Here is a 16,417-nt window from a genome sequence, read left to right as displayed (position 1 = left end):
AGTGACACTGTTTAACAGTACAAATAGGTTCTGCACATGGAAAGAAAAATCCAGCTCCAGGAATAAAAAGTATCAAAAATTTATTTAAAACATTAAAATATGGAAAACTACTGACAAGCGACAAGTTCCATCATTTGGACGGAAGCTACCATGTAGTCGCTGGACGCGTTTCAAGCACAAACGGCGCTCTTAGACTTCAGCATGAAGTGCTCGAAACGCGTCCAGCGACTACATGGTACCTTCCGTCCAAATGATGGAACTTTTCGCTTGTCAGTAGTTTTCCATATTTTAATATGTTTAAATAAATTTTTGATACTTTTTATTCCTGGAGCTGGATTTTTCTTTCCATGTGCACAAGTTTCAACGTCAGACAAAGATGTTTTTTCCTTGCTCGGACACTATGTGGACTACAGTCGAGTGTTTCTACTGGATGAGCTGAAAAGTTTTTCTGTTTTTCTACAAATAGGTTCTACTAGAGATCCAATTCCTCACCATCTTAAGATCCCTGCTTGCTGTCCGTGAGTCATGATGCTACGGTTAGAGGCAAGATGACTAGTCTTACTTTCAGATCTAAGCTGCGGCCGTCTCTGCTGCGTCCCCCCTTCTCAGCCAGAGGAGCAGGACTACAGGTTTACTGCTCATTCCATTACTTTCTCTATACAGTGTTCTTAGTCACAGGCAGCAAGCAACGGTTCTCACTACTTAGAACATTGCTACGAGAAAGTTGTAGAACTTTTTGTTATAAAGCACTCATCTTTTCCACTTTTATGTAAATTAAAGCTTAGATTGTGTAAATGGGGTCTTCTAACTCCCCGCCCAGTTCTCAGGATCAGAGGTTCTGAGGCAGTTCTGGCACTTTTGTCAGCAGTAATGGCCCAACATGAAGTGGAAGCAAGTACACAGATGTGCACAGACAGCTCTTCTACAATGGAAGCCATGACAGCCACATGCAATTGCACAGCAGTTTCCTCAATGTGCTCATGTTGGATTGCAGCACTGATAAATTTGATAGACTTGTTTCCAATACAAGTGTGACTGACACGGTTGTATGCAGCACCTTCAGGCTACTTTCACACTTCCGTCTTTTCAGATCCGTTGCAATGCGTCGTTTTGGGAAAAAAACGGATCCTGCAAATGTGCCTGCAGGATCCGTTTTTTCCCCCATAGACTTGTATTAGCGACGGATTGTGACACGTCGCATCCATCGTGCAACGGATCCGTCGTGTTTTGGCGGATCGTCGTCTGGAAAAAACTTTCAATGTAACATTTTTTGTCTGTTTCAAAAAAACGTACAGCGATGGATCCTGCGGGGTCCGTCCTTGGCTAGAATGGAAGCCTATGGACGCTGGATCTGTTGCTGTCCATCAAATGACGGAATCCAGCAAGATATTCCGTTTTTTTTTTACACTGAGCATGCCTGGAAGGATTTCTATTCCTTTAATTTAACCCATTTTTCCTGCAGCTGCTGCATCGACGGATCCGTCAAAAAAACAGGATCCAGTGCATCCGTTTTTTTACAATCTGCACAGGATCCGTCTTTTCAACACTGACGGATTGTGACCGATTCTAAAAGACGGAAGTGTGAAAGTAGCCTAACAAAGCACTGAAAGGCTGTGTATGGCCACTGCTGTGCTGATCACCCCCATCCCCACACCTCCACTCACTGTGTGTCATATTTAATGTGTCCTTAAATCGCTTGATCAATAAATCATATTTCTAAAAAAAAGTTAATGAAGTGCATTGTATTTGCGTTTTAACCTAAAACGTCTGCATCCATAATACATTGGCGCACCTTTATGTCACAGCTACAGCAAATATCTGCTAAAATACTGCTCAAATGTACAAGAGTATGAGGAGTATAGTAGTTATGTTCTTGTACATAGGAGCAGTATTAGGGTATGTGCACACGTTGCGGATTCTCTGCGTTTTTTGCGGTGCAGAAACGCTGCAGATCCGCAATTGATTTACAGTACAATGTAAATCAATGAGAGAAAAAAAAAAGCTGTGCACACATTGCGGAAAGTCTGGTGCAGAAACGCTGCGAATTAAAAGTAGCATGTCACTTCCTTTTTGCGGATCTGCAGTGTTTTTGTACCCATTCCATTATAAAATCCGCAGGGGTAAGAAACGCAAAATCCGCACCAGAAATTCCTAAGGCTAATCCGCCACGTGTGCACATAGCCCTATAGTAGTTATATTCTTGTACATAGGGGGCAGTATTATAGTATATTCTTGTACATAGGGGGCAGTATTATAGTATATTCTTGTACATAGGGGGCAGTATTATAGTATATTCTTGTACATAGGGGGCAGTATTATAGTAGTTATATTCTTGTACATAGGGGCAGTATTATAGTAGTTATATTCTTGTACACAGGAACAATATGAAAGTTAAAAAGAAACAATCAGCTCACCAAAAAAACTGAGGGCTTCCCAATGCATGGGTAAATCTTTTTGATAGAGCAAGGGGTCAAGCAGGTAAAAATGTGCAAAAAAAATCCAGCTTTTTATTGTCAATCCATTAAAATCCAAGAATTAGAAATCGTTATTATTTATCTAGAACCATGGTGCTGTACATGAGAAGGGTTACATTCAAAATACAGATATCACTTACAGTAAACAAACTAACAATGACAGGCTGGTACAGAGGAGAGAGGACCCTGCCCTTGGGGGCTTACATTCTACAGGATGGTGGAGAAGGAGACAGTAGGTCGGGGGTTGCAGTAGCTCTGATGGTGGTGAGGAGGCAGCGTGGTCAGTGCAGGCTGTAGGCTTTCTTGAAGAGACAGGTTTTCAGGTTCCGTCTGAAAACTCCAAATGTGGTGGATAACCGGACGTGTTGGGGCACAGAATTCCAGAAGATGGGGGATATTCTGGAGCAATCTTGGAGGGGATTTGGGTGACGAACAAATAAGTGTGGAGGAGAGAAGGTCTTGAGAGGACCAGATATTACATGAGGGTAGGTAATGGGAGGTTAGTTCGGAGGCAGGTTGTGGATGGCTTTGTAAGTCAGTGTCAGTAGTCTGAACTGTATATGCTGGGGAATTGGGAGCCAATGAAGAGATTTGTAAAGGGGAGGAGTATTGAGAATGAAAGACCCCAAAAATATGCATAAAATATACATCTTTATTGAATATATAAGATTAAAAACAATTAAAACAGCAAGCATCGAAAAAGATTAAAAAAAAAAAAAAACTATAAATGATTTTAATATGCAAATTGCCTCTTCTGAGAAAAAGAGGACTTAAACTCTATAGTGCCACCTATTGGAAGTAGTGATCCTACAAGTCACAATCAACTCTTTAATGAGTCGTGCAATATGACTTAGGATTAAAGCCAAATCAGTATCTCAATTCGCAGACACGGTGTTTCGGGCTGTTGGCCCTCGTCAGTGCGAAGCATAAGAACTGATTTGGCTAGGTGAGAGGCTCTGGACTGGGGTCTAAGGGGTAACGTTTCTCCTTGTGGAGAGTGACATACCATCTCTGGCTTATAAATGATTTTGAAATGTAAATCACTCCACCTAGTGGACAAGAATGGAAAAGCCATGCACTATGAAACCTTGGAGTTCAGTATAAGCTCTCAGTAATGTAATAGCTCTTAATGTTGCCCTTGCAAGCCTCACTTCATTACTGCCCTGCAGACAGCATTATATTCTGATTTATTCTTCTTCATTTGATATACATCTTTTTTGCCTTTTTAACAAGTGATTAGGTGCTGTGGTCTCTTTAAATGCTTCCAATTTGTCTTTGTTTTTGGGATTATTACCGATTGTGCAATGAGAATTTCATTTAACAAAAACTCCCATCTTCCTTGGACATTCATTCTTGGACTTTAAAATCCAGTTTGTGTTGTCAGAACGTTAAAGATCCATTGGTGTTCTTTTTTTGCACACTTATTGTACATAGTGGAGCAGTACTGTAGCAGGTAAGGCTACTTTCACACTAGCGTCGGATTCGGCCTGTCGCAGTGCGTCGGGCCGAGATTCCAACGCTAGCGTTTGATGCGCCGCACAACGGGTGCAGCGGATGCATTTCTCTGTCGCATCCGCTGCCCCATTGTGAGGTGCGCGGAGGTCGGGGCGGAGCTCCGGCCGCGCATGCGCGGTCGGAAAAAGTGGTCCATCGGCAGCAAAAACGTTACATTTAACGTTTTTTGCTCCTGGCGGTCCGCCACAACACGGCGCAACCGTCGCACGACGGTTGCGACGTGTGTCAATGCGTCGGTAATGTTACTCTATGGGGCAAAAACGCATCCTGCAAACAACTTTGCAGGATGCGTTTTTTCCCCTAAACGACGCATTGCGACGTATTAAAAAAAACACCAGTGTGAAAGTAGCCTAAGAGAATAGAACAGCATTTCCAGCTTTATATCTGTACCTGACATTTTGGAGCACTGTTCCCTAAGAGTTCACGTTACAGTCATTCTCGTTACCTCACACAGATTTCATCTTGAGCTGCAGCTTAGGCTGGTTTCACACTTGCGTTTTGATCTGCAGCGTTTTAAATGCAAACGCATTTAAACGCATTTGGTGCAAAAACGCGTTTAAACGCTGCGTTTTTTAGGCGCATGCGTTTTTGCATGTTTTAACACAAACGCGTTTACAAGCGTTTTTTCCTGCGTTTGCGTTTTTGAAACGCATGATGAGAAGTGTGTGACAGCTGCCAATCATCAAAATCAACTAGCAAACCCACTATAAACAGAAATACCTAGGGTTAGGATCCCTAGGGATCCTAACCCTAACACACAAACTCTAACACTAACCCTAACCCAAAGTGTTAGGGTTTGGGTTAGGGTGTTTTCTTGTGTTTTTCTATAAAAACGCATGCGTTTACATAGACATCAATAGGTTTTTTGCCGCGAAAAAACGCAAGCGTTTTTAATGTTAAATATAGGGGGGAAAAAACGCATGCGTTTTTTACCGCAAAAAAAAACACGCAAATGTGTAACCAGCCTTAATGAATGTTGTTCTCTCCGGCAGTGACAGACAATGTGATTTCATACATATAATTTATTCATAGTGAAGAACACGGTCACAAACTAGAAATCATTAATGTGATTACACAATACACAGCTCATGGAGGGCCCTGGTGGGATATTAGGGGCCCCATTGCCACAAGTTTACTCTGGCCACCATCACCTTTTCCCTGCAGACATTAAAGCCTATTGAGCAGACAAAATTTTTGCGCACTACGGGAAATGGGAGGGTGACCCATACACCCAAGGACGTGGCTTTAGTCATTGTACAATGAAAAGTCCTTCAACTTTCTAAGATGTGAGGTGCAATGGAGTCTTGTGGATTTCCAGTCACTGACAGAAGGCATACATTTTTTTTTTTTAAATGATAAAGGACTCCACAACATCCGACAATAAACACACAACATATAATAATAAAGTGCACCCCAATACAATACATGCATATGTAATGGCTACAGTGTACCCAATATACAGAATGGATAGTGTACCCCAATATATGTAATGGGGACAAAGCACCCCCAATATAAGGCATACATAATACAGACCTGATCATGTATCTTATCAGGTGCACAATGGATACAGTGCGCCCTATAGAAGAGACATAGTCACATACAGGGCACTCATTCTATCCCCGGCAGTGAGAATTGCAGAATGAAGAGACTGATCCTCAGGATGGTGACAGAATATGATGCTGGCAAGTCCTGTCTGCATTAGGGTCTACAGTCCCCAGGCCAGAGCTAAAATATAACTGTGGTTTCAGGAGAACTTGCAACCCAATGACTACGTCTTCCTCTAGCTTTTCTCCATAGAATCTTATAAGCACCAGCTGTCATTATCTCAGTAATGGGAACATTAAATAGAAGCCATATAAACTATATATATTTAATCTTTAATTGTTTAGTTACTTTATGCATTGTAATGCTTTAGATATATACTACTGGTGTTTGCTCCTGGTATAGATGCTCTCAGACATTACTGACTGCTGTAATCACTACTGCTCAGTATGCTGGAGCTTATACAGCCAGGATCTGAAGCTTCTCTGCTTTTGGCTGTTACTGGAAGAACCTAGAAGATGCTGAGGTTTGTTGTCTCTCTGTCAGTCTTTATACATGTGCTTTTTGACCATGCTTATGTCCCATTGTTATAGACAAAATTAAAATCCATAAAGACATCTCCAGAGAAGGGACACTTCAACCCCATTGAAGTAGGACCCCACCTCATGCCATGACAAGTAATTACAGCAGAGATCTGCTCTGAGAACCAGCCAACAAGTCTATGATCCGTATTAGGGTTGAGCAAAACGGATCGTTCATTTTCAAAAGTCGCCGACTTTTGGCAAAGTCAGGTTTCATGAAACCCGATCCGATCCCTGTGTGGGGTCAGCCATGCGGTACGCGACTTTCGCGCAAAAGTCGCGTTTCGTATGACGCGCTTGGCGCCATTTTTTTCAGCTAATGAAGGAGCGTGGGCAGAGTGATGACATAGGTCATAGGGGCGTGGACGCCTATCGCCATGTTGTCGCTTGTGCGTTGTAGCGATTTGCACTGTGTAACACCAGCTTTTCAGTTCAGGGACGGACGGAGGGGAGAGAGAGAGAAAAAAATAAATAAAAAAATTCCCATTGACTTTGCATTGGGTTTCGTGTTTCGGTCAATCCTCGACTTTTCGCCATAATCGGCCGATTTCACTCGACTCGACTTTTGAGATAGTCTGGTTTCGCGAAACCCGGCTCGACCCTAAAAAAGTCAAGGTCGCTCAACCCTAATCCGTATTATTCAAGGGCAGAGAAGTACCAGAGGCAAGAGCTTCCTCTGTTCAAAGGACTGGTCTCAGACTTTCTGGAGCCAGTGATGAATAAAGAGCTTTGCATTGATCCAATATTTATGGGAGATATGTTTTTTGTGTCATGTTTGTCCAATATGACGCAATCACTCTAAGGCCGGCAGAACACCTCCAACTTATTACTGGTCAGATGGCTGATGCTATCCATGCCATGTTTCCTCTCTATGGAAAGGTAAACATAATGACAATATCTCCCCACCTGGGACCTCCAGGGGCAAAGATATCCTGAAAGTTGTGGAATCTCATAAATTCTCTATAGGTAAAGGCCTAGCACATCCCACGAACAGTATATGAGCTCACCAAGGGGAGCTATGAGGACGTAACCTTAATCTAATTAAAATCAGAGGCTGGGCGTCTTATTGATCATTTTCTGGAAAACAGTTTGCTGCAAGTGTGTTCCATTTTCCTAATCATAGTGCTTCCCTCTATAAAGATAAGAGACATTCCTGCAACATCAGGTTTAGTACTTTTCTTTTTTATGCCATATTGTTTAGCAACATATTTGTAATTTTTTTTATTTTTTTTTAACAAACACTATACCTTTCCAGATTAACTATATCAACTTTAATAGCTGTTAACTGCTCCCCTGAAGCCATACGCTACCTGGAATGAGTGCTCAATCGGGCTGTATAAATGATTGGTGGTGGGTGCTAGTAGTTGCTTTTGCTATTGAGGGGTTGGCAGTAACCGTATCGGGGTATATGTATATAGATATATATATTCCATGCATTGGTTCACTGAGTTCCCAATAACTGGCTTAGTAGTGGAAACAGCAGAAGCCTCGTCAATCATTCAATTGTGTAAATGTCCCGACAATTGGAGGCAGCGGAGTTGTGTTCCCTGACATAGTGGTGGCAGCGGTGGGATCTGCGCGATTCCCCCTGCTATTATCCTTGACACCTCTTTTTTTTTCTCTTTATATCTTGCACCCCATATCTTGTTTTGTAATTAGGCCCCCTTCCCCATAATTACTTTGCTTTCTTGATCGACACCAGCCCATCCCAGTCTTGTATAACGAAAACTGCAGTCAGTGAACAGAAAGTTTGCAGAGTTTTTTTTTCCTTCTACAACGATTACAACTTTACATAAAAAATGTGAAAGACTTCCTGTAAATCCAAAGCACAAAATTTTACATTTTCTCTTCCAGACGACAAACAAAAAAATTAAACAGCATGTCTGGTGTTTTGATGATTTACATATTCTGGGGTTTCATATGAGGATATAAACTGCATTTCCTTCATGTACAAGAGTAAGGACTCCTACTCACTTGCGAGCAACTATGATGCGTCTCGCATGTTTAAAACCCGGTTCTGCACCCGGCACTCACATCGGAGTGTGCGGCCGCTCCGCTCCTCTGTGCCAGGAGCAGTGCTGGGTACTACCGTGCGAGACTCCTCATCAGGGTCTCGTGCAAGTGAGCTATATTCAGCCAGTCTGTATATTGTCTGACATTGACTTTTAATATGCAGATAATGCACCCCCCTCTATTTACATGTGTTAATACGGACACCAGACTCCTAAATCTGTGACCTGAACCTCTGATCTCACAAGAGGTGTCATGGATCCAGTTCACCACATAATGCAGTGGCCTCCAACACGTCAGGAGATGAAGCTGGCCATACAAGAAGTGCCAGCCCCTGCGTTCGATGACTGAAAATCAGTGGAAAATTTTATCCCCCAACTAAGTCTGAAGCAGACCCCACAAAGTTACATTTTACTTTGGGGAAAAAAACAAATAAAAAGCATTGGAAAATATTTTTTAGATGCTATATTACTTATACTGTAATCAGTGATATTTTGCAATGGTCAGGTGGTGACCATTGGGTGCCCCAGAGACATCTTACACCAAAAGGGGTCTGTACCCAACTTCTGGGGGAGGGGGTTCCCAGTGGTCAGTCTGGAGCAGCTCCACCGTACTGTGATACTTGGGCTCTTCCTCTAGGTTTGCTCCTCTCATTAGAAAAACATTTAGGTTACAACCTCCCTGATCCAATCTCCACGATATTGAAGGGTAAAATGTGGGTGTTGACTCTGGGGGGACAGTTCGCACATCTCTCACAGATGGACGGGGATATTCGGTACAATAACGTTGGGGTCATAATGATGGCACGTGGTGGAGCTGTTCTGTTCAGATACCGCTCTGAGGGGGTCGGCTTTACTACACTTATATACATTTGTGTTACTCCTCATCTGTATACATCCGCACCAGAGCCCAGGCTGTCAGCACCTTCAGTGTCCTGCAGCAGACTGTCAAACGCCAGAAATAATGGGGGTCCTGATAACAGACTCGTCACCCCTGTCCATCACACACCATAAGATCCCAATTAAGGCAATCACAAGCAGCAGATCTGTCCGCAGACGTCCTTGTTGCAGTGAATGTGCTGTATGCAAGTGTCCCCTCCTAGGGGGTCACAGGCACAGCAAAACCCCCTTCCAAACAGCAAGCCGTTCAGAGGTGGCTGCACAGTTACCTCCCAAACACTTGGTGAGGTCCCATCCCTATGACTATTAGGGTTGGACCAAACGGTGCGTCCGAATCTGCACAACATGATGGACGATTGCTTCACAATTGTCCCCTGCAGTTGGGCAGAACTTCAACTGCATGCAGCAGGCCACACTTCTGCACCGTTTGACCGCATCCTCAGTGTGTGTGATTGACAAGTCATAACCAAATCTGCCATAAAAAATTGTTAAAATAAAGAATCACAATTGAAGCTGTAAAGAAAACCTCTCTGAATTCCCGCTTCCATGTGATCTGTGCTGGCCACAGTCCCGTCCCGAAGGTGTGCCCTAAGACTGGAGACCTAAAGGGGTATTGCCACCACAGTGATGTCTACTACCCCAAGATGCAGACTTACACGTCAGATGAAATGTCTCCAAGTTCTTATTTACGTCCGGTCAGACCACGTAAGGCTGGAGCTCGCCGATGTCTGGCACCTTGTTAAAAACATCTCATCCACTCGGATGGACGTCGAGCTCCAACCCTAGTAAGCTGACTGACCAGCGTTACAAACCAGGGGGATGTGCGTCCTGTTATCCACTAACAGACCACATGGAACAATGGGGCCATTACCCGCTCTCCTGAGAGTGGCGGAGTGTGACTGAGCAATGACTGAAGGTGCTGGGCCTGGCTCTCAGGCGCACGTCCTCTGCATGTATGGGATCGGTTTTGGTTTTCTTACATGGACCTACTGGAGTTTAGAAATAATGCACTTCATGAAGTTGGATCCCACTACAGTTCACCCTTCAGGAAAGGCTCTGTTCACACTGTATGTTTCATCAGGCCAGAGAACGCCAATATGTCTTTAAAGGGACACTGTCACCTGGATTTGGAGGGAACAATCTTCAGCCAATCTTGCCTTGCACAGTATTGTCCTATGGAGGACAGAGAATGAACTTCAATCCAATATTGCAGCCAGCATGCAGCCAGCGGGTAAGGAAAGGGTGAATCAAAAACCCGAAAACCCCGCCTCCATGGCTGAAGATTGTTCCCTCCAAATCCAGGTGACAGTGTCCCTTTAAGCTGATGCATCCTGCTCAATATGCAGGGACTAATTTTTATTTTTAGCATGAGAGTTTTTTGGGGGCCGTAGGCCATGATATCCTCTGGCAGGCGGCTCCTAGGCATAGATACGATGGAAAGCTCTTACACAGACCTTGGTATTACAGCCCGGGGGCACATATGGTCTCATTAGGTAAAAATAATGTGAACAGAGCCTCAGGAAGAGAAGGCAAAACTATCTATATGGGTCTGCTCCAAGAAGCAGAATATGAAGATGATGGATTGATCTTTATGGGGGATTCTTCACGAATAGCCCGTGATGATGTCTAATGAAGCGACGAGCAGTAGTAAGGTTATGCCTAGACGACTGCTGATGGGAGAGGGAAATTTATAGATATGGAATTAATATCTCTGTACACCAGAATCCAAATGTCTACACAGGAATCACTACACATGGAATATGAAGTCAGATCCCTCCCAAGAGAACTAACGCCCATCATTGTGGCAGCTGAAATGTGGATCCCATGGCTGCAGAGGACATGGGCACAACGAAGCAGACGATACTGGTATCGGGGGATAGGTGCGTCATTCTCCTCGCTGGAGGAGCCAAGGGTCTCGTTATACTATAGGAGAAGGAATCCCACCAGTGGCGGACCTCTTTTCACACTAGAGACCAGTTAGGTCCACAATGACTTTGATGAAGATGGTATCTTCCCGGATATAAGAATTTTTGCTTTCCAGCTTGGAGAGTGGGCAGAAGAGGGGGCATCCGCTAGCAATATTCATTTCGCTCACCGGCCTCTGGAAAGATGAGGAGGAAGTGTCTGGCCGGAAGGCGTCTATAACGTGCTCTCGATTGTTTTGGTCTAACAACATCAGGGTGACCTGCAAATAATAAGCTGATGTCAGTAAAACTTGCTCAATACAAGAGGACCCCACGGGGACATGAAACTAATCTGATCATCCCATCATGTAGGAAGCATTTACTTGTCCTGACCACACAAAGTCCCTGATTTCTCAGCACTGACCTTCTGATTAAATGGCCACCGCAGTAAGGCATCACTTGGCCCCTTCATCACCACAAAGAAAAGGGAGAGGTGCGTTCCACGCCCCGTGCCGTCTCCATTTAGGTAGATTCGTAAGCACATCTTGTAGCCGTACTTGTTTGTGTAAAAGGCTAGAAAACAATATATGCAGAAATCATCCATCCTGGTCATAAACCGGGGAAAGGTGTCTGGCTTCCAACACTCATGGGGATTATTAGTGGGAAATCTTGCCAATTGGATATTAAGGCCCAATTGGTATGGACACAGCATTGTAAAAGAACATGGTGACAATTGGCCATTGCAGTGTGAGGAGTTTCGGCAGCACCATGTGGACCTACCCTCACACAGGGGAATAGGGGGCTACACAAGCACTCATCACGGGGCTGCAACGATCAGCAGACACCAAAAGCTTGAGTATCGGCTCTCTGCATTTTTTTATGGGGTCTAAAAAATATTGGTCGTCTGCAGCACATACAGTTAGGTCCATATATATTTGGACAGAGACAACATTTTTACAATTTTGGTTATAGACATTACCACAATGAATTTTAAACAAAACAATTCAAATGCAGTTGAAGTTCAGACTTTCAGCTTTCATTTGAGGGTATCCACATTTAAATTGGATGAAGGGTTTAGGAGTTTCAGCTCCTTAACATGTGCCACCCTGTTTTTATAGGGACCAAAAGTAATTGGACAAATTGACTCAAAGGCTATTTCATGAACAGGTGTGGGAAATCCCTTCATTATGTCATTCTCAGTTAAGAAGATAAAAGGCCTGGAGTTGATTTGAGGTGTGGTGCTTGCATTTGGAAGGTTTTGCTGTGAAGTAAACATGCGGTCAAAGGAGCTCTCCATGCAGGTGAAACAAGCCATCCTTAAGCTGCGAAAACTGAAAAAAAAAACATCCGAGAAATTGCTACAATATTAGGAGTGGCAAAATCTACAGTTTGGTAAATCCTGAGAAAGAAAGAAAGCACTGGTGAACTCATCAATGCAAAAAGACCTGGGCGCCCACGGAAGACAACAGTGGTGGATGATCGCAGAATAATCTCCATGGTGAAGAGAAACCCGTTCACAACAGCCAACCAAGTGACCAACACTCTCCAGGAGGTCGGCGCATCAATATCCAAATCTACCATAAAGAGAAGACTGCATGAAAGTAAATACAGAGGGTTCACTGCACGGTGCAAGCCACTCATAAGCATCAAGAAGAAAAAGGCTAAAAAACATCTAAAAAAAAGCCAGCACAGTTCTTGAAGAACATTCTTTGGACAGATAAAACCAAGATCAACCTCTACCAGAATGATGGAAAGAGAAAAGTATGGTGAAGGCGCGGTACAGCTCATGATTCAAAGCATACCACATCATCTGTAAAACATGGCGGAGGCAGTGTGATGGCTTGGGCATGCATGGCTGCCAGTGGCACTGGGTCACTAGTGTTTGATGATGTGACCCAGGACAGAAGCAGCCGAATGAATTCTGAGGTATTCAGAGCCGCCATACTGTGTGCTCAGATCCAGCCAAATGCAGCCAAACTGATTGGTCATCGTTTCATACTACAGATGGACAATGACCCAGGAGTTTATTAAAGCAAAGAAGTGGAATATTCTTGAATGGCCAAGTCAGTCACCTGATCTCAACCCAATTGAGCATGCATTTCACTTGTTAAAGACTAAACTTCAGACAGAAAGGCCCACAAACAAACAGCAACTGAAAACCACTGCAGTGAAGGCCTGGCAGAGCATCAAAAAGGAGGAAACACAGCGTCTGGTGATGTCCATGAGTTCAAGACTTCAGGCAGTCATTGCCAACAAAGGGTTTTCAACCAAGTACTAAAAATGAACATTTTATTTAAAATTATTGAATCTGTCCAATTACTTTTGGTCCCTTTAAAAACAGGGTGGCACATGTTAAGGAGCTGAAACTCCTAAACCCTTCATCCAATTTTAATGTGGATACCCTCAAATGAAAGCTGAAAGTCTGAACTTCAACTGCATCTGAATTATTTTGGTAATGTCTATAACCAAAATTAGAAAAATGTTGTCTCTGTCCAAATATATATGGACCTAACTGTATGTAGCCGACAACATGCAAACTGTATGGGGATCGCAGTAATGAGTCTTTATCCCTATGCAGTTTACATCAGCCCTGGTAAGGCCAAGTACAGACATGTGGAGCTGACAGGCGCTAATCTGGTCCTTAAATCGGACCAGTGCCTGCTGTGATTTGTGAAAGGTAGCCCACAGGGTAACATTGGGGTCCTCCTGCTCTGTTCCTGCATGGAGACAACAAATGTTTTTTGTTCAATCAGTCTGAACATACGCCAAAAAGGCCTCTAAATGAGTACTATTATGGGCACCGATTGTGTGAATGGGCCTCTGCACGACAGACCTCTACCCAGAAATAAATGGGGTCTCTTGACTGTTGCTTGTTGCGTTAAATTCCTCTCAGACTCACGTGGAGAAAACATGGCAGGGCATCGGCCGACAATGGCATCCTGACGCCTTTTTGCAAATTCTGTAATTTTCCAGACAAAGATGCCCTCGTATGTGGACAGTTCTGCCTCCTGGACCCGGGTCTCCAGTTCTGAGAGCTGCACCTCCTTCTGACCCAATGTGCGCTCCAGCTGCCGTACCTAAACAGAGAAGATCACACGTAAATCACAGAGGGCTGACAGCTACATGTCAGTAATACAATGACCACGCATGCAGGGGGAACTACAAGTGCAAGAATGAAACTGTACTAACTGAACAAGATGTGGGGCGCTATGAATACTTGTGGCCCTGACCTGTGTACGTCTGTTAAATGGCATTTCCACCCAAAAGCTAAAAACACTGAATAGGAAGCAAACGATATACAAGAACATTACGGTCGCTGTATAAAGAGTCCCGCATCTTTCTGCCACACTCTCTGCGCCCATTCCTCATCATGGTCAGCGAATGGGAACATTAATATTTAGACCAAAAACCTGTCCTAACCCTGCTGGTATGGGTACACTGCAACAAACCTGCATCTGTGTCACCACTTATTGTGCACTGACCTTTGCATTCAGGGTGTCTATCTTCTCCTGATCGGCCCTGTGCTGCCTCTTCGCCTCCTCCGTGGCTGTGCTCGCTCTCTCCACCTCTCTGTTCAGGACACATACTATGTTCTCTAGGATCGTGCTCTTTTTATCCATCACTTCAAACTGTCGCAGTAAGTCTGGAGTCTTGGAGATATCGGCCACCGCTGATGATGCGGAGGAAATGCTGCTGAGCGGGGAGGGGATGGCCTGCACGGACATCATCCCAAAGAGTGGAGTAATGTCGCTCAGCTCCTTTCTTAGAGGCTGAATGAACTCCCAGATTTTCGCCAAATGTTCAGCCACGTGCTTGGTTTCATGCTCTAGGCACTTGTCATTTTCCATCTAGAAATTAAAATGATTGAAATTGATTACTCCAGCATGTACGATTGACATGCAGCTTTCATGTGGCTCCGCAGATAGGGACAGTCTCCTCCTGTTTTTAGATGCAGGTGGTGCAGTTAGTCTTCCCAAAAACCAAATATAAAAAACAGTTTTATTGCTACCACGTGCATCTGCAGGTAATGACAGGAGGGCACAGTCACCCAAGACCACCCGGTTTGGTCAGAGGTATATGTCGGGAGGATGCGCCATTGCTTAGACATACACAAGCAATCTTCTCACTTGGGCTCAAATTTAAAAGGTTTTTATACATATAATCAATTTTGAAGCTTTAAAGGTACCGTCACGCTGAACGATATCGCTAGCGATCCGTGACGTTGCAGCGTCCTGGATAGCGATATCGTTGAGTTTGACAGGCAGCAGCGATCAGGATCCTGCTGTGCCATCGTTGGTCGGAGCAGAAAGTCCAGAACTTTATTTCGTCGCTGGACTCCCGCAGACATCGCTGAATGGGCGTGTGTGACGCCAATTCAGCGATGTCTTCACTGGTAACCAGGGTAAACATCGGGTTACTAAGCACAGGGCCGCGCTTAGTAACCCGATGTTTACCCTGGTTACTTGCGTAAACGTAAAAAAAACCAAACACTACATACTTACATTCCGGTGTCTGTCCCCCGACGCTGTGCTTCTCTGCACTGTGTAAGCGCCGGCCGGAAAGCAGAGCACAGCAGTGACGTCACCGCTGTGCTTTCCGGCCGGCGCTTATACAGTGCAGAGAAGCACAGCGTCGGGGGACAGACACCGGAATGTAAGTATGTAGTGTTTGGGTTTTTTTACGTTTACGCTGGTAACCAGGGTAAACATCGGGTTACTAAGCGCGGCCCTGCGCTTTGTAACCCGATGTTTACCCTGGTTACCAGGGGACTTTGCATAGTTGGTCGCTGGAGAGCTGTCTGTGTGACAGCTCTCCAGCGACCACACTGCGACGCTGCAGCGATCGGGATCGTTGTCTAGATCGCTGCAGCGTCGCTAAATGTGACGGTACCTTAAATCTTTTCCCACTATTCAACAGCATTAATGTTTGACTGGTTTTAGGTTCTCAACTGTTGCAAGACTACAACTCTCAGTATGTCCTGACAGCCACAGGTTCAAGCAAAAATACCCATAAATAAACTGTCCCTGCTTTTTCAGTTGCATTGGGTCCTCCCCCACTTTTTTCAAACTCATGGTTTGTGCCATGTACCCAGGTCATTACCATACACTGACAGAATGCACTGACCTGGCGTCGCATGGGGGTGACTGCATAGCTGAAATGTGAACTCAGCTAAATTACTGCAGAGCTTTATCCCCCCCTCCACGTAGCAGACTGGGCTCTGTATGGGCGGCCATCCCCCATCTAAAGTGTAAAATGGAGCTATGATTACTCAGAGCCCTTAACACTCATTGATCAGGACTACACGGCCAACGCATGAACCGCCATGTAAGCCCAGGAGATGCGCTACAAGGGAGAATCTGCTGTAATGAGCCCCAGAAATGGTCAGCTGGACACCCCGAAATAATGGGGACGTCATTCCAACACATCGTCAGTTCTGCGGGGGCTTTATCCAGCATAGTCTGCCATGTAGCCTGATACAGAGAGCCGACACT

General features: G+C 44.5%; 1 protein-coding gene across 2 annotated transcripts in view; it reads right to left on the bottom strand.

The window, feature by feature from the left end:
* The window catches only part of TRAF2 (TNF receptor associated factor 2), a 136,803-nt gene that overhangs the window by 46,461 nt on the left and 73,925 nt on the right, over positions 1 to 16,417 (bottom strand). For both annotated transcript variants that reach the window (XM_069747655.1, XM_069747656.1), the window contains 4 exons: positions 14,408 to 14,773; positions 13,825 to 14,002; positions 11,350 to 11,498; positions 11,117 to 11,206 (listed from right to left, as the gene is read on the bottom strand). In XM_069747655.1, coding sequence (XP_069603756.1) covers positions 11,117 to 11,206; positions 11,350 to 11,498; positions 13,825 to 14,002; positions 14,408 to 14,773 — 783 coding nt within the window. The remainder of the gene's footprint in view (positions 1 to 11,116; positions 11,207 to 11,349; positions 11,499 to 13,824; positions 14,003 to 14,407; positions 14,774 to 16,417) is intronic.

This window comes from Ranitomeya imitator, chromosome 2 (assembly GCF_032444005.1).
Source record: "Ranitomeya imitator isolate aRanImi1 chromosome 2, aRanImi1.pri, whole genome shotgun sequence".
In the NCBI taxonomy this organism is placed as follows: Eukaryota; Metazoa; Chordata; class Amphibia; order Anura; family Dendrobatidae; genus Ranitomeya; species Ranitomeya imitator.
This window is presented reverse-complemented; position numbering and strand designations above follow the sequence as displayed.